This window comes from Melopsittacus undulatus, chromosome 4 (genome assembly GCF_012275295.1).
Source record: "Melopsittacus undulatus isolate bMelUnd1 chromosome 4, bMelUnd1.mat.Z, whole genome shotgun sequence".
NCBI classification, from domain to species: domain Eukaryota; kingdom Metazoa; phylum Chordata; class Aves; order Psittaciformes; family Psittaculidae; genus Melopsittacus; species Melopsittacus undulatus.
The window spans coordinates 14,562,998-14,580,760 of NC_047530.1; the positions used below are offsets into that span (position 1 = coordinate 14,562,998).

General features: G+C 52.1%; 1 protein-coding gene across 5 annotated transcripts in view; it reads right to left on the reverse strand.

Annotated features, from left to right (window-relative positions):
* Positions 1–11,864: 11,864 nt before the first annotated feature.
* The window catches only part of SAMD4A (sterile alpha motif domain containing 4A), a 98,268-nt gene continuing 92,369 nt past the window's right edge, over positions 11,865–17,763 (reverse strand). For 3 of the 5 annotated variants that reach the window (XM_031051877.2, XM_031051875.2, XM_031051876.2), the window contains 3 exons: positions 16,177–16,378; positions 15,779–15,905; positions 12,874–14,238 (listed from right to left, as the gene is read on the reverse strand). In XM_031051877.2, coding sequence (XP_030907737.1) covers positions 14,039–14,238; positions 15,779–15,905; positions 16,177–16,378 — 529 coding nt within the window. In that variant the 3' untranslated portion in view covers positions 12,874–14,038. Of the gene's footprint in view, positions 12,091–12,873; positions 14,239–15,778; positions 15,906–16,176; positions 16,379–17,763 lie in introns of those variants that run through there. The other 2 variants (XM_005152341.3, XM_005152340.4) reach the window with 1 other exon arrangement.

Consider the following 17,763-nt stretch of genomic DNA (forward strand, 5'->3'; position numbering starts at 1 on the left):
GGTATGTTTGTATATACATGGACAGAGTGCAGCTGCCCTGTCACTTCTCAGCATGCAGAGCCACCAGAAGCAAAGCAGACCATGCCTGCATGTGCCAGGGAAGTCCTTTTGTAGCTCTTAATGTTTGCTCTTCTGTTTCACCAGGCTCTTCCAAGGGGTGGATGTGTTCTGTGCTGCAGTTGGAGCTCTAACTGCACCAGCTGAGGAGTGTGACCTGCTGCAAGCTGCCAACCCCTCATGAGGGTGAACTGGCCCAGGCTTTCCTGCCCCTTGGATGAGGAAAGGAGAAAAAAAAGGAAGACATTAAATGCCTGTGTGAAAATTAACCTTATCCCAGCCAAAACCATCACAGTTTCTGGAGAAGAGAAGGCTCCAGGGAAAACTTATAACTGTCTTCCAATACTGAAAGAGCTACAAGAAGTGTGGAGGACTTGACAGGGGCCTGTAGGGACAGGACAAGGGGGAATGGCTTTAAACTGACAGAGGGGAGACTGAGACATTAGGAAGAAGTTCTTCCCTGTGAGGTTGGTGAGGCTCTGGCACAGGGTGCCCAGAGAAGCTGTGGCTGCCCCATCCTTGCAAGTGTTCAAGGCCAGATTGGACGGGGCTTGGAGCAACCCAGTCTGGTGGAAGGTGTCCCTGCCTGTGGCAGGGGGTTGAAACTGGATGAGATTTAAGATCCCTTCCAACCCAAGCTGTTCTGTGATTCTATGATTCTTAAGTCTCTTACTTCTATTCTGGAGCACAAGATGAACCAGGCAACCAGAAACGGGTTTGGGCTGCAGGCGGGGATGGGGAATGTGCTGGCACAGCGTAGCTTTGTGGGTGAATGCTGTGCCAGTCAGAAAGCCTCCAGCTGCATGGAGGTTTGGTTTTGTTTTCTTTTTTTCCCAAATGGTTTGTCCTGTTTGGAAATAACACCCCTGGGAAGCCCCAGGAGCATTGTCAAGAATTGTCTTTGTGGTGAAGCTGAGTTTCTGTCTTTCTCATGGTTGTATATTGAAGCCAGACACTGTGGTGGGAAATGGCCCGTTTGTTAAAACGGACGCTTTTGCAGGACATTTTCTATTGCCTCCTCTTTATGTTTGTGTTGTTTTGTTTTTTAGGTGTGGGATTGGAAGGAGCCTTCCTGGTTTTGTGATTGTGGGAAAACAATTTTTTGTTGAGGGGAAAAAATATTCAGCTTGGAAGTGTTTACAGCTCAAAAGAAACCAAGCCCTCAACAAAACAGAAGAGAGGGGTAACCAAACCTGTCAAAGACCCAAAATCTGCAATTAAGGTGACATCCCACCATCCCTAACCCACACATCTCCCAAGATCTCACCTGCTCTGTCACATGCTCTGTTCATTCCCTGATAATTTCCAGTGGTAGGTGTGGCTTCTCAGGTGTTTTTCTTTTTTCCCCTCAACTTTGTATTCTGTTTTGGGTTTTGGGGGGTTGGTTTGTTTGAGGTATTTTTTGTTTGGGGTCACTCCTCCTCCCCCCCCCTAACCGTAACCCTAACACCCCCCCCCCCTTGCTGTGGTTTAATTTTGGATGTCTCCGATCTACTCTTGCACATGTGTTGTGGATTGACCAGTCAGTGAGTCTCTGTGCCATGTCCAGCCTGTGTCAGGTGCCTGGCACAGACTGTTTGGTCCTCTTCCCTTGGGTTCCATCTCTAGGTGCAGATTCATAGAGTCATAGGACAGTTTGGGTTGGAAGGGACCTTAAAGCTCATCCAGTTCCAAACCCCTGCCATGGGCAGGGATACCTTCCACTAGACCAGGTTACTCCAAGCCCTATCCAACCTGGGCTTGAACACTGCCAGGGATGGGGCAGCCACAGCTTCTCTGGGCACCATGTGCCAGCGCCTTGGCACCCTCACAGGGAAGAACTTCTGCCTTGTGTAAATCTCCCTCTGTCAGTTTAAAGCCATTCCCCCTTGTCCTACCCCTACAGGCCCTTGCCAAAAGCCCCTCTCCAGCTTTCTTGTAGCCCCTTAAGGCACTGGAAGCTGCTCTAAGTTCTCCCTGGAGCCTTCCCTTCTCCAGGCTGAACACACCTAGCTCTCTCTCTCTGTCTCTGTAGCAGAGGTGCTCCAGCCCTCTGAGCATCTTCATGGAAAGTCCAAAAACTTCTTCCTCAAAGCACCCTCTTGCACATAGGATTGGTCAGGTAGGTGATGAAAAACAGATGCTGCTGCTTGAAGATGTGAGATTTCCCAGCCCAACCTAACCTGTTCCCAAGGAAGTTCATGGAAACACAGCCTTAAAGAGGGAGGGAAGAGGAACCTGGGCAGTACCAGCTCACTGGGAAAGTGCTGACAGATGGCTAGCCTACAGCTCTGAGCGCTCAGCATTGGGGAGCTGCAAGCTGCAGTAGGACTGGAGTAAGCTCATAGCTGCTTAATGAGCTCAAATTGCTCATTACCTGCCTTCTGGTTCCTGGCCCTGCTCTCTCGAGTGGGCTGTTGCTATTGAGAAAGAGCCCCCAGACTGCTGTGTCCTTTGAGCTTTGGCTGAGCCCTTGTGCCAGCTCCTGGAAATTACCTTTGTGAAAAGCTTTGCCTTCCAGTTGTATTTAAAGTTGCAGTTATGATTTAGAAGTTAAGAGGATATAAAATGTTAAAGCTCTTTTTGTAAGTCTTGGGCTGTGCTGCTGACAGGGACAGCAAACAAATCAGTTTTCAAATAAACCTTGCTAAGATACCCAAAGAATATAATCAGAATGAATGTATTTACCTTTTTTGAAGAACTTTGTATTGTGTTCTTGGTGTTGGGGCTTTGTAGAGGCATTTTTGGCAGAGTGAACTGTACCACATTACCTCTGTTTGCTCTGCTGCTCCATACTGCAATGGCAGCAGTAAAGCAAAGGTTAGAAATCCGCCCTGAGAGGCTAACTGAGCTGCACAGGCCTCTAGACGATTTTAAAAGTACTAAGGCAAAAAACAGTGGTGCTTCTTTTGCCTGGGCTGTACAGTTGCCACCAAGGGAGCAATTCCTGGGTGAGTGCCCTCACCTAACCTTCATGTGTAGCCTGGGGGATCCTTTACTAGGTGTTATGGGAAGGCCTTAGTACCCTGGCTCTGTCCTGCCCTAGCCATGGGTGCCTGCACACCCTCTCAGCATCCCACTGTTCCCCTTGCAAAGTTGTATCTCACTGTACAGCTGACAGTTCTTTAGTCCATGCACTGATGGATGGTACATGACTGGCTGCAGCACATTGATGCACAGGAAAAAGGGAAAATCTATATAATTAATTAATGGTATCCACATCCAGCATTAGCAGTGTTATTATGAGCAGATTAGCCAACAAGTGGCTGAGGGGGTATCTTTATGGTAAAACAGGGTAGATTTGGGTTTACCTGTTATTTTCACCTACTGTAGCCACTAAGGGACCGTCCTTTGCATGCATTTTCTGCTCTAGCCAGAAATGCCAGAAGAGGTATGGCCTGTAAATGCATGAATTATTGGAAAACGTAAATATCAACCCCAATGGTGTCACCTTCCTAATATATCTGTGGGATGCATCTCTGTTTGGTTTTAAAGCGGTGGGGGGGGGACAGCCCTTAGTGCCATGTAAATGTTTCCTATGGGGACCTAAACCTGTGCAGTCCTGGGGGTGCCAACCCAGGGCACCTCAAGTCTGTGCTCATTTCCTCCAGTCTCTTCTCCATTGCTCATCACAAGGGGAGATAAACTGGGAGAGGAATGGACATCATCGCAATGAGCTGGTACAGTTTGGAGGGAAGAGGAGGGTGGGAAAGGTTGTTGGAGGAAAGCAGCAGCAGTGGGGAGGGATAGCTGGCAAGGGGTTTGCAAAGGTTCAGCCTGCGGCTGGCTGATGCTCAAGGTAGTGATAGTGGAGAGGGAGAGAGGAGAAAGAGTGCCAGGCTGGATCCCAGCCTCTGCAGCTGCCTGTCCGGGGACACACAGTCTGTGGCTCCCTCTGCTGAGCCCGGCCCCAAGTTCTGCTCACGGCAGGAGAGGAACAAGAGTTCATGGGGGCAGGAAATGCTTTTCAGGGAGGCCGGAGGTTCACCCTGATACCAGGGAGCGTAGTGGGGTGGGAGAGAAGCATCTCTGATGCATCCAGCTGATGGGTGATGCTGCCCTGAGGAGCACCAGCTGACTGCAACCACCTCCACACAGGGATGGAGATGGGGCTGGGTTGTCACAGAGCAAGGGCCAACCTGCCAGTATTATGATTATGATGATGACTATTATTATTATTAAAAAAGGGCCAAAAATCTATTTTTTGTAGCAAAGTGGGAATTCTGGCAGAGCTGAGCAATTTCTCCTGACTAGGCTTGGTCAGCAGAGCGTTTCACTTAGTGAAAAGAGGGAATATATCACTTTGCTCTCCCACGCAGGGCTGTACGCACCATCCTGCTGCCTGCCCAGAGCACGGCTGCTGGCCCTGGCTCTGCCTGTACTGGAGTTTGGGTGAAGCCATGATCCATCCTTCTATGACTGCTCCCTTCCTTGGTGCCGGTGGCTCCATGGCAGCCTGCGCAGCTCTGGACCCTGGACTGCACAGGGACCGGTGCTGCTACTAGAAAAACACCCATCACTAGGCACCTTGCTGGGAGGTGCAGAGGGGTAGCCTCATATTCATAAAGGTGCAAACTCTCCCCTTGGGGACATATGTAGCTCTATATGTATAGGGTATTGCCTCTGATCCCATGCCAGGACCTGTGATCTGCAGGATGAATGCAGAGGTCACTCCACTGCCCTGTGTGAGCAATGCTGTGGCCCTGAGGTGCCCATGCCAGGTGTGTGCTGATGAGCCATCTGCAGATCCCAATTAAAAACAGCTCCCTTGAACACTGGGTGATGCTGCTGAGCCCTGTGGTGAGTTCACTCTCTAGAAGTGCTGTCAAGCATCTGCCTCAGCTGAGGAGCATCAGGCTGCTCAGAGGAGCAGCCGGCCCCTTGTAGCCTTGAATTTGTATACAACAGCTGTAGGAGTTTTTTCCTTCCTGGGGTCGAGTGGCATCACTTGCTGGTCATGAGGAGGTGGCAGAGGCCATGTGGAGCAAAGCTGTTACACTGCTGGTATGGGCTGCCAGCCCTGGGCTCTGAGGAGCAGCATGGCAGCGGCAATTTGGTATCATCCGGCTGGCCAGGGATACCTGGATGAGCCCACCAGTATCATCTAGGCTCTCCTGTACAGTCTCAACTGACAGACTTGGAGAACTAGTTATACCTTGAATGTGAGGAGCTCTTCTGGTAAAGCCATCTCCATCTTAGAATCACAGAATAGGGTTGGAAAGGACCTTAAGACCACCTAGTGCCAAGCCCCCTGCCTGATTAAAAGGTAGGGGGGGTTGAAACTAAAAAACTCTCCTGCAATGGGAAATCCCTGCCTACTGATGCTCATGAATTGTTCCTCTGGCTATTCCCCTTGCATCTTGTTAGATACAAGGCTGCACTGGGAGCCTGGGGTTAGGGCCAAAGGGACAAGAGCACCCCCTTGGAGGGTGCATCTGGGTGGGTGCATGGGCTCCCAGGGCTGGGGCTGCTTCTCTATCACTCTTAGGGGTAGACATAGAGAAGATCCTGTTAATAAGATAACCTGGGCTTAGCCCATGCCTGCTGAGGGTGCTGCTGAGGCTGAGCCAGCCCAGCAGCTGCTGAAACAGCGGCCACCAGCTCCTCTCTTTGCTGCCTGCTGGATGTGGCTGCAGCCTCTGTGGGGCAGGAGAACACAAACCATTTCCCCCGGCTGAACGGAGCTCTTGGCGTGGGGTACTGCAGGAGCACAAGTTGTTAAAGCCTTTGGGCTCCGGTATGGATTCATCCAACAACTCCTGACAACACTGAAATGTTTTCTTCTCTTGATTTTCCTTTTTTAAGCTTCTTTCCAGTCCACCCGCCGGTGGGACCTCCAGACTCTCCCTAACCACACGGCTGCCATGGACTTCCCTTGGAACCTTTTCAGCTGCTCCAGCTCTAATTTTCCATCCCAGGACTCTTTGGTTTCCCTTTTCTTTCTGTAGTAGTGCAACAAACCACACTTTGAGGCTCAGAGAGCAGGCACACGTACGTGGAAAGGCAAACTGTTTATGGAAGGAAATGGCGTTTCTCTGGGGTTTAGGTAATGCTTTTCTTAGCCATGTTGGGAGGGCTGATGCAGGGAGCTGCTGCCTGTGGGCTGCGGATGCGGGTGCTCTCCTGGGCAGAGTGATTCAGATGGGACCAAACACCACAATCCACAATGAATCTTTCCCTCCTGGGGTGACCCTGCCCATAGTGATCAATGAGGGCATGCTCTGGGGTGCTTGGCCACAGCAGCATTTGGGGCTCTTGCTAGGAGCCTCTTCCAAGGAGAAGCAGAGGATGAGGTTCTTGAGCAACCTGAAGAGGCTCCATGTTTGGAAGTTCTGCTCATCATAGGGGACATAAGCCCCCCCGATGTTGCCGGAGGGACACTGCAGCAGGGTCCAGGCCACCCAGGAAGTCTCCCGGAGGGCAGCCATGATGTTTTCCTGACAGGCACCCCATGCTTGCTGCTCGGTAGGTACTGGTGGGGGAACACGAAGGTCAGGGGCAACACTGGATGCCCAAAGAGCTCCTGGTACAACTGAGACATTAAAAGGAACTATACAAGAGGTGGAAGTAGAGGGCCTGGGAGAAGATGGGCACAGTGATCGGAGAGGTTTCTGACTACTGGAAGAGAGTGGAAGTCACTCCTTCCCTCAAGGGCAAGGAGGAGGCTCATGGGAGCTGCAGGCCAGTCACCTGTGCTTCCACCCCTGTGAATGTGTTGGAGCAACTGATCCAGGATGACACCTCCAGACACCTGAAGGACAAGAAGGTGATGGGGAGCACCCAGAGTGGCTTTACAAGGGGAAGTCTGCAGTGTGGTGACTGGCCCAGTGGACAGGGCAGAGCTGTGGCAGCTTTATCCTGACTTCATGGAGGCTTTTAGCACTGTGTTCCAGAACACCTTCATGGACAAGCTGATGGAGTACAGGCTGGGTAAGCTGATACTGATGTGGGTTGAAAACTGGCTGAGCAGCTGGGCTCAGAGGACTGGTTTCATTGGCACCAAGTCCAGTTGGAGACTGGTCAATAGTGGTGTACCCCAGGGGTGAATAATGAGCCCAGCTACTTTTTAACCTTGTCATTAAAGACCTGGACACAGAGACAGAGCCTGCTCTCAGCACATCTGCAGGTAACACAAAAGTGGGAGAGTGCTGCTGCCCTGCAGGTCCACGCTGCCATTCAGAGGGACCTGGACTGAGGAACCTCAGGAAACTCAGCGAGGGGCCCAGTGGCACCCCTGGTGTGAGATAACCCATCACACCCATTGCATCCTGATGCTCACTGGGTGGAAAGCAGTTTTGCAGAGAAGGCACTGGGAGTCCTGGTGGACACCAGCTGGCCATGGGCCAGCAAGCAGCCCTTGCAGCAAAGGTGGCTGCATGAACAGGACCATCTCCAGCAGGTTGAGGGGGGTGATCTTGCCCCACTGCTCAGCACTGGTGAGACACAGTTGGTGTGCTGGGCCAGGGCTGGGCTCCCCAGTACAGGAGGGACAGGGAGATACGAGTGCAGCCAACAGCCAAGCTGATGATTTAGAGCTTGGTCTGGTTGAGCAGAGCCTGCAGAAGCTGGGCTTGGTCAGCCTGGAGAGGTGGAGGCTCAGGGGGATCTTACTAAAGCATCCAGTGGTGAGGGGGCTACAGCAAGATACAAGAGGCCACAGCCACAAGCTGAAACACAAGAAATTCCACTTAAATGTCAGAAAAAGCCTTTTTAATGCTTTAATGCTTTTTAATGCTTGTGCTTAACCATAAGCACAGTCTAACCCTGCACCAAGCTGCCCAGAGATTGTGCAGCCACCACCCCTGGAGGTAACCAACCCCAGCTCCAGCACCCTGCTCTTGCTGCCGTTGAGGGGTGGGATGGGATGATCCGGGGGTGTCCTTCAGTGAGACAGTGATGCTGCAAATGGCACCAGCCATGCAGAGTCCGGCTGAGGAAACACTGGACCAGAAGCCATGGTCCTGCCCCCAACAGCTCAGGAGGCCGAGTGCCCATGGGCCAGCAGCTGCACAAGCTCAGAGCATCCTTCCCTGCCCGCTCTGCCCTAAGGCTAGCCTGAAATCTGTAGTTTTAAGCCCAGAATCAGCCCAGCCCTAAAAACCTGACCCGAAGGTCTCCATGCACACGCTGAGGCTCAAGGCCAAGCCAGCTCCTCCGTGTGCCTTCACTGCAGCCTCCGAGCTGCTCCAGCCCCGATTCCTGCTGATTTCAAGAGAAAATCCTGTATCTAAACAGCTCCCAGGGCACGGGTGTCCCACAGGGACACAGCAGCGGCTGTGTGGGGAATGCCAAGGATTTGTAAGCCCTGCTGTGGGCTTTATATAAAGATAATACACCCCCTCCCCCCACAGAACTGAGCAACTCCTCCTCCCCTCTCCTACCCCATGGGGCTGGCCATTTATTTGATTCCTTAAGTATGAGGCTGTCTGCCAAGAAGAGCATAAATAAGGAGGCACCACACCCCAGTGTTACAAAACCTTGTATTAATCATCTCCCTTCACTTTCAATATAACGTTGATATGAAATATAGCCATGACTCCTAGTTACATGGGAGGAAATGAGTAATAAATACATCGGAGCAAGTTGAAATCACAAGGGTGTTTCACTGGGAACAACATTTGAAAACTGTACACTTGCAAAGACCGGCATCTCCAAACATTAGTATTTCTTTATATTGGGAAGCTTTTACATGTAACAAACATGCTATTTCCATATATGACCAAAAAAAAAGAGAGAAATTTAAAAAATATGCATTGCTTGGCAACATTAACGAGGCAAAAATAGTTCTTTGTGCACTAACTTTGTACAGAAAAAACAGGACTAAAGGCATGCATGTACAATAAAAGGCTGCCCGGGAACGGCATGCAACAGAAGACAGGTCAAAGCTTTTTAAAGTAAGCTTACAATATGCATAAATACATAAGGGTTATATATATTAATAAGGGAGGAAGTATTCTGCTGAACATTATTAACATTCCTGTTTATTTTTTTTTTGTTTTTGTGGTATTTTTTCTTCCTATTCCTCCCAGAGGAATACACATTCACCTTTAAGTAAAGATAAAGGAATACAAAAAATAAAACTCACTTTGCAAACTCTGATGACTCGTATAAAAGCAACTTTAGTGTTATCATCGCTGTGTGCAAATTATAGACGTCTGCAGGACCCACTTCCCATCAGGCACATTCAAAAAGCCAAACCTGGGGCACGGCCGCACCCCGACATGGAGAAAGGTGACAACAGAAATAGTTTCCCTAAGTGCTGACCAAACTCGAGCTTCGCTCCGCGCTGCTCGCGGGCATCAATCACAGTTTTGGATTTTCCTGCTGGATGCTGGCCGGGCTTGATCCCCCCTCCCCAATGTTCTTTTAATGAGCTGAGCAAGCAAAGCCAAAGCCAAAGCCCAGCTCAAGTCCAGTCGAGCTCAGGGCTTGTCCCTGGGGGAGGGCGGAAGGACACCTCGAAACAAAGGGCTGGGATTCATTTGATTTCCCTGGGTGTCGCAGCCGCGGGAGCATCCGCCGGACCCAAGGACACTTGGGCGCTGAGCTGGCCGGCCTCCTGCTGCACCCGGGGACGGCGCAGGGGAACAGCACCAGTAAGAGGTCCCTGGCGGGGCCAGGGGCTGTCTCTGGGAGAGCTGGGGGGAACGAGGGGGATGCCCCCCGATGCCGAGGGTCCCCGCAGCGGCAGCATCTCCCTCGCCACGATGCGCACAAGGTACAGAACAGTTGCAGGTGGAGTGAATGGGTGAATACAAAAAAGAAAGGCACTGCCGCTTTATTACTAAAGATTTGACTTCACAGCCTCACTCATGCAACTGTTGGGGTTTGGTTATTTTTTTCTTTTTTTTTCTTTTTATAAATAATTCTTATTTTATGATTCAAGCTACTTTTAATTTGCTTTTTAAATGTCTTTCACTGGAGCTCTGCTGCCTGCACTCAGCACAGGCATGCCAGAGCCAGGCAGGACTTCCCGAACGCAACTGAAGCCACTTCTCTTTATTTTCTTTTTACTTTAAAAAAACAAGGAACAGCAAACACAAGTTATGAACCTATACACTGTCAATGGAAAATAAGCTTTTTCTGTTGTTTTTTTTAAACAAAAGGAAAAAAACAATTAAATTATTTGGTGGTTGTTATTAACAGACATTATCATGGTTACCAGCCATAGCAAGTTAATAGGTAATATATCCAAAATAGTATCTCTTAACAATCAGATAACCTCTGCTTCTATAGTCAGCGAAGGAATAAATAGAATCTCAGCTCCGTAAATACATTTGAGCCTTCCCTGAGGAAGGCTCCTGCTACGGCAGTTGTGTTCACACCTCGGGGGTGCTCGGGGGGTGACCCAGGTCCCCAGCACCAGCCGGTGCCTGTGGCTCAGCCTCCCCTGGCCCCCTCTTTGCCGTCACCTCCTCACACCTCTTCCCAACCTCCCTCGCTTTCAGGTTTTCCCTTCTCCACTCCCCCCCAGCACACACGCTCCCCATCTCCTGCCTGCCAGGATGCAGGACACCAGGGGAACAGCAAACATAGAACACTGCATTTGGCACGGTTTGTTCTTCAGAAAAACAACTTAGAACTGCTGCATAGCAAACGGATTCACACATCTCCCATCCCTGCCTGCCCAGGTGATGCTCCGGTTCCTGCTCAGCCATCAGTCCTGGCACACGCTGCAGCCCACCAGCACTTGCAGCACAGCCTGTTTTGGGAATACCGCTGCACCCGCCATGGCTGTCATTCCCATTCCTCTCCTCCCTTCATTAAATAACTTTAAACTTATTATTCCATCAGAGGACTTGGAGCAGCATCAGGACTGGCAGGAGCAAAGCCGCTGCTATGACCAGCATCACTGTGGGGCAGGCGGCTTTTCTCAAGCATAGGCTTGAGCAGCACTGTGTTGGATTTACCCACCTAATGCCCCTGGACCAAATTTAGCTCCATTATAAAAAGCAGCACAGTGGCAGGTGAGGGGCAGCCAAGCCACTGCTACCTGCATCTCAGCCCTGGCACATGTTTAATGCCAAGAAAATGGGGCTGTCAAGCTGCATTTTGGTGCCCTTTGGGGCTTGGGTTTGATTTGGCTGAATAAAACTGCATGCTTGCTCCCAAGCCTCCTTCAGCCCTCACTGGCCACCCCCAGGGCTGGAAAAACCCATTATTGGTGGATTTCAGCAGGCTGGGACCTGATGTGTGAAGCCAGGATGCAGCAGCACCTTCCCGGTACCTGTGTAGGCAAGGCAGGAGACATGGAAACTCACCCAGCATCCCCCCCCCAATTCACAGACATCTCCCAGGACCCTCTGCTGGGTGAGATGTTCCCCTCCACATCCCTGACCTACACCAAGGGTGCAGGGATGGGGGGACTGACCCCACACCTGGCAGGTGCCCGCAGACCCTCCGCTGCCATGTGCACAATGCTGCCTTGAAACTGCGGATGCTCTTGGCTAAACTGAAAGGAAATTCTAGGGTTATTATTATCATTAATAATATTATTATTTAAATCTGGGCTCGCTGGGCCAGTCTGTGCCTGAACACAGCGAAATTCAAGAGATGGGACCACCGGCCCCAAAGCCCCTGGCAGGACAGGCAAATCCTCCCCAAAGGGTTTTTGGTCACGCACACCCGCGTGCTATTCGGTACTCATTCGTATCCTCGTCCAGAAACAGGGTTTGCCCATGGTGCTCCGGTGAACCCTCTGTTGTCAGCACTCTCCTGCTGCCTGCCCCCCCCCACCCTCCCCATGTTTTTTCATCATCATTGTTGATTTTTTTTGCCACGTCCCCCCCCCCCCCCCCCAGCATGGATGTAATAAATGACAACACAAATTCCAAGTCTAATGATATGTTCACAAGGACAATCTACACATTCACAAAATTAAAACAGGAGAGAGAGAGAAAGAGAGAGGAGAGGAGAGAGAGGAGAAAGGATGCAAGCTATTGCTGAGGCTCCCTGCAAGCCCCGACCTCGCCGCTGGACCCGCAGCAGTTGTTCTCCCGGCCAGCGTCCCCATCGCGACGCCTTTCTAGATCGTGGAGGTTCGGTCGACACCATCTGCAACAGGAAAGGAGAGTTAGGAGCAGCCGTGATGAGCAACTGCTCACATTGCACCAGTACCCCTGGAGCTGGGGAAGGGAGAGATGGACCCCAGAGCACCCCCAGCACAGCCGCTATGATGAGGTGATGCCTCAGAGCTGCCCCCACCCCACCAACAAGGTATAGAAAGGTTTTGGGGTGTCAGCACTCCACCAGTGCCTCCATGCCATTGTCTGTCCCCACCATGTAGCAGCCACCCCCACAACTGTCAGTGTCCTAGCACCCGTCCAGGTCTTCTGCCCCCTCCCAGGATGCCCTTCCCAGGAGCAGAGGGTGTTTCTGGGCAGCCTGGACACTGCAAGGTGGAAGTGAGTCTGGGACTTCCTTACAGCAGGACAAGTTCATGACCCACTGTCCAGCAGTGGGGGGACAGGGATGGAGCTGGTCCTAGGGTGATGCCTTGCCCCCCCAACTAACTGAGTCCTGCAACACGCAAGCCACAGAGAATCCAAAGTTTTCTTTTGAGGATTCTGGCAGGAATAATACCCCCAGGAGTTGTTTCTGTTTCCCCAGAGCCCCCATCCCCAGTGTCCTGTGACAGCAGGGACAAGTCCAGCCACAGCCCTAAGCCTAGGAGCGAGAGGTCCACAACCCATCCCAGAGTCACACAAAGACCCTGCTGCCAGCAGCTCCCTCTCCTCCACCCCCCAGGTGCCAGCAGCTTTTATAGGGCCAGAAATCCAACCCTCCAGCCCTCCTTCAGTCCCAACCACCCACCACCCCTATCCCAAACCCCCATTCCCAGGATGGAGAGCAGTGGGGACACTGGCTCCTGGGGTAGCCCCTGAACAGAGCACTCCCTGTTACACTACCCAGAGCATCAATCACGGCCGCCTCCCTCCTGAAGACTGAAAACAAACAGGTTTGTTACGCCTTTTTGGGTTTTTCTCCCCCGAAGGTTTATTTTTTTAAGAGCTATTTATAGCACGAGGTTTGGAGAGGCTCGGGGTGTGCGACCTGGAAAAAATAACTCGGAGGAACAGTACTCTGCAGAGGAACACGACAGCTAAGCCTCGCCTGGGCACACGCTGCAGAACCACTTCGGGTGACAGAGGTGTCCTTGTTTTCCCAGCTGGGGATGCTGCCGTGGTGCTGCCAGGGCCCTGCAGACTCTCACAGTACTTGCTCTTGCGCTGCTCTCCCCCGGATGGGCTGTTGCATCGCTGCAGGGAGCCCGCTGGTACTCATCCTCCCTGAGGGCTCCTGGCCTCAACTGTTGGATGCAGCCTGGGGATTGCCAGTGGTGAGACCCAAGCTGGTTATTCCAGACGGTCTGGGAGATGCTGGTAGTCGTGCTCGTCCCATCACCGGAGGCATCCTTCATGCTTGGGGTCCAGCACATCAGCAAGGGGCTATGGGAGCTTCTGGTGCTGGTACTTTTTGCTGCACCAGGCTCTCCATCGCACTGCTATTCCTTTTCCATCTTTCCTGCCTGTTTTTCCACCTCATCCTCCTCCCTCCCCTTCCCTGTTATCTGCCTGCCTGGGCTGGGATCCGCAGCTACCCCAGCCATGGGCGAGGAGCTGCCAGTGCTGGTGTCACAGCACCTGGCACAGCCCCTGGCAGGACTTCACCCAGATGCCTTGGGGCTCCTGCATCCCCCAGCCAAACATGGGATGCTGGTGGCAGAAGGGTAAAATAATTCAAAGCCTGTGAACCATTCGAGCGTACCGGTGGCAAGGGCTTTATCAAGAGCTAGTAACAGACTAGCGAGCTAATCCTAATGATTATTAGCAAGCTAACTAGTGGCTAGTAAGCACGGACTCCACTAGTGCTGGGTGCGATCCCTGTGTTCAGTTTTTACCCTCTTGCCCCTGCCACCTCATCGAGAGAAGCCAATGTCCGTGTCCAACCCTCCCATCCCTGGGAGCATCCCCACATCCATCCCCGCTGCCATCCTGTCCCCTCACAGCCACAGCCTGTCCCAGCTTTTGGGGGGCACAGGGCAGGGGCAGGTGCTGGGGGGCTCGGCAGAGGCAGTGTGGACGTGCTGGAAGAGCCCAAGGAGGAGGGAGTGCTCACCGCTGAGCGCGTGCTCCGTCATGCTCAGGCACAGGGACTCCAGCCTGTTGTTGATGTCAGGTTCAGTCACCGGCACCTGGAACTCTGCAGGGAGAGAGGGACAGGAGACAGTGGTCAGGGGATCTGTCAGGGACCTGGCAGAGTGCACGTGGGGTAGAAAACCATCTGAAAGATACCCCAGGAAAGGCTGACCACATGGCTGGATTGGCAGTGCTTCACTTCCCAGTGCATCCACCTCTGGCAGGAGAAGTCTGCACAAACAGGCATCGCTTCCGTGTTTCTTATCAGTAAGGGGTAAATGTGGGGAAACTCAATGGCAGTGGAGCAGAATGTGGACAGAAACAAGGAGTGAAGGCACCGGGAAGAGGCAGCCCCAGCCTCTCCCGTGCTCAGGCCCCAGAACCTTTGGTATGAGCCAAACTTTCACAGTGGGGCTGGGAGCTGCCTTTGCAGTCAAGTGTGTGTCAGGGTTAGCGCTCCGACATGGGATGGCAGCACAGACCAGCAGAGCTGCCGCCTGGCTTCTCGCTGCTTAGTCATCCACAGCCACACTGCCACGTCCCCAGGGGAGATGTGCACAAGCAAAGGTAGTGCTGGACAGCATCTGCTTGCCAATGGAACACGGAATGAGATCCAGGAAGGTTGAGGACTCCTCACAGCCTGATGGTTAAGAGGTTTGGGAGCCCAGCACCACATTATTGCTTATTTTCCTCACTACTGGGTCCACGTCTTTGGCTCCCTTATTCTCCTATGCCCTCATTCACTGCAGGCTAACATGCAAAGAGAAACCCATTTGTTCTCCTTCAGTGCCTGCAGAAATGTACCCTTGTCCCGGTGTTTAATCAATACCCGAGAACAGACACTGCTTTTGCTGTACAGGACATCTGTTGCCTAAATTATGCAGTTAAAACTCTGCAGGCATAGATGTGAGAGGAGCTGCCAGGCTGAAACCATGGCAGAAGCTTACGGATGAGGTTTACTTTACTGGGGGGTGCAACTCCTTGTCCTGTGGTATGAATTGTTATGGAATTGGTAAGAAAAGGCACGCTCAAAGTCTAATGAAAGGATACACAGAGAAAAAGGCATTAATGTCCCAATGCTCCAGAGTCCAAGTTCTCCTGAACCAGAGCATGCTCCTATATACAGGAGCATTTTTGTGGTATTTGGGAAGGAAGCACTGACTCAGCATCACTTCCCTTCACATGCATTGTGAAAACAATTTCCCTTGAGTGCATAAAGGCAGTCTCTCTGCACCGGGTCTCTGTGTCCATGCAGGAGCAGTAAAGGTGAGTGATGAGCTACTGCCTTCCTTGCCTGACACAAAGCCCCTTGGAAGCAAGCTGCATAAGGCACCAGCACTGTTATACATAGGGCTAAGATGTTATCTATAGGGTCAAAATTCCCTCCAGTGATGTCTCTGGTTCTATGAACCCAGTAACCAGACCAGTGCCAGAGATACCCTGCCTGGGTTGCATCAACCAGCACTGTGAGTATGGCTACAAGCATGTGGGAGTGCACATGGGTGATGTGCCTGTAGCGAGGCTCACGGCACGGCTCCTTTCAGGCAGCCTCCCCCCGTCCCACCGGGCTGTGGGTGCATGAAAAGCAACCATCTGCTTCCTACCTGGTTGCTGAAACATCAGCATGGTCTGTGGGGAGGTGTGGACGGGCAGTGAGCGAGTCCTTTGCACAGAGCTGTGGCTCCGGCTGGGCATGCTGTTGCTGCCCCCAGGGTTGGCAAACCAGAGGTTCTGCGGAAAGCAAACAGAAAGAGAGGTGTGAGATGTAAATCAGAAGCTTCTGTGCCATGTATTTATAACCCCCTTGGGCTCACCTCTCCCCCACTCCACCTCTTTTCCCCCCATCCCTGTCCCTCTTCTGCATTCCACTACACAGTGCAACCCAAGCACTGCTTGCAAAGGGGGGAAAAACTGGGGATCAGTACAAGTTAAAGAAGGAAAAGCAAACAAAGCTTGTGGGGAAGGGATGGAAAAGCTGGAGACGCCACAGACTCGCACCAACCTGTCTGCCTTGCTTGAGGATGGCGGGGCTGGCGGCGGGGCTGCGCTGGGGGGTGCCCAGCAGTCCAGTGGGGCCCAGCAGCCCCAGCCGGGCTGTAGGGAGGTTGCGGGAGGGGATCTGGAACTGGCGGGGGTTGCGCCGTCCCAGTCCTGCCCCTGCAGAGCCGGCTGTCGGTAAGGAGTTGGACTGGCCAAAGCCTCGGCTGCGGAGAGAGAAAACACTGCGGGTGAGACATCAACCCCTGCCCAAGACAGCGCAGGGGGAGCCGCTGGTTTGATGTGCTTGGACCAACAGCCGGACATCCCCTGGGTGCTCTGCTGCTGCTGCAAAGCGCTGTACCAATGCTCATCCCCCCGTACCCAGCCCATGGTAGTGGGCTCACCACGAGCTCTGCTCCTGCCCCAACCCTCGCATCCCACTGAGGATGGTTCTCCATCCTGCCTGCACATGCAGTGGGAAACAGGAGGTTCAGGCATAGCACAGCAGCTCCCTTCCTTCTTCCTGCCTGCCAGTCTCCATCCCTCCCTTCTGCACCTCTCACACTCGCGTCGTTTTTCCTTTTTAGAATTTATTTTACTCCTGCAAAATGGGTCTGTTCTTAAATTCAAGCTAAAATAACACAGGTAATTCCCTGGGCGTTGGAGCTGGTGGCACCAGCTCCAAAGAGAGATCTCTTATGTGTGGATTCTCTAGCTGCTGATAAAGGTTCAGCTTATGCTGTTGGGTTTTTTCACTGGGAACACTTGAAGGGTGGGACCTTCTCCCTTTCCGGGAGGTTTGCTTTTACAAACATGGTCATCTCTGAAACTTCCCTGTCAAATTTTGTGAGGACCATCTAACAAGCCCAGGATTTCCAAGGGAGGGTCTGAGCAAAAGGCACATTCCTACACAGGTAAGACTGGCTCTGCACCCGCTCCCATCTCTGCACTGCAAGCCCTCGTTCAGCTCCCTGCAGTCAGAGCAAAACAATCCAGACACAAGGCAACATGGCCCAAATGTCCCGAGACACTGATCTCAAGACAGGAAACCATCTTTACACCTTGGACTGGAGGGCCACACACACCAGAATCCCTCTTCATGTGTGTTTCTTGCATTTAAAACCAAAGGAATGACACAGAAATAATGAGGTAACCCTTGGAAACACACAGCACTGGAGCTGGGTTTCCTCCAGCCTGGTGTCCCTGCCCGATAAGCTGGGCAGCAGGACTGCAAAACCATTATGAGGTTAAAGTACAGCCAAGGGTAGGAGCACTCTGCAAACCCAGACTGCAGCTGCTTTGATGCTCCCTGTTCCCCCCTGCCCTTTTCCAGCACTTAATCTCCATTGCAGATGTTTCAACTCACCTTCCTCCCAGCCCTCATCTCTCCTGCTTGTGTGGGTGGCTGCAAACATGCTACAGATGACATGAGCCTGCTGGGAGCCCAAAGCTGGATAAATTTACAAGGCAGGAGTATGACAGGGTTTCTTTAAACCTCATCCAAAAACCACTCTTGCTATTAAATCCCCATGAGAAAAGCAGGACTGGCCGCATGCTCCTTTCTTGCCTGCAGCTTCTCAGGAGCAAAAGAAATGCAAAAAGCAAACAC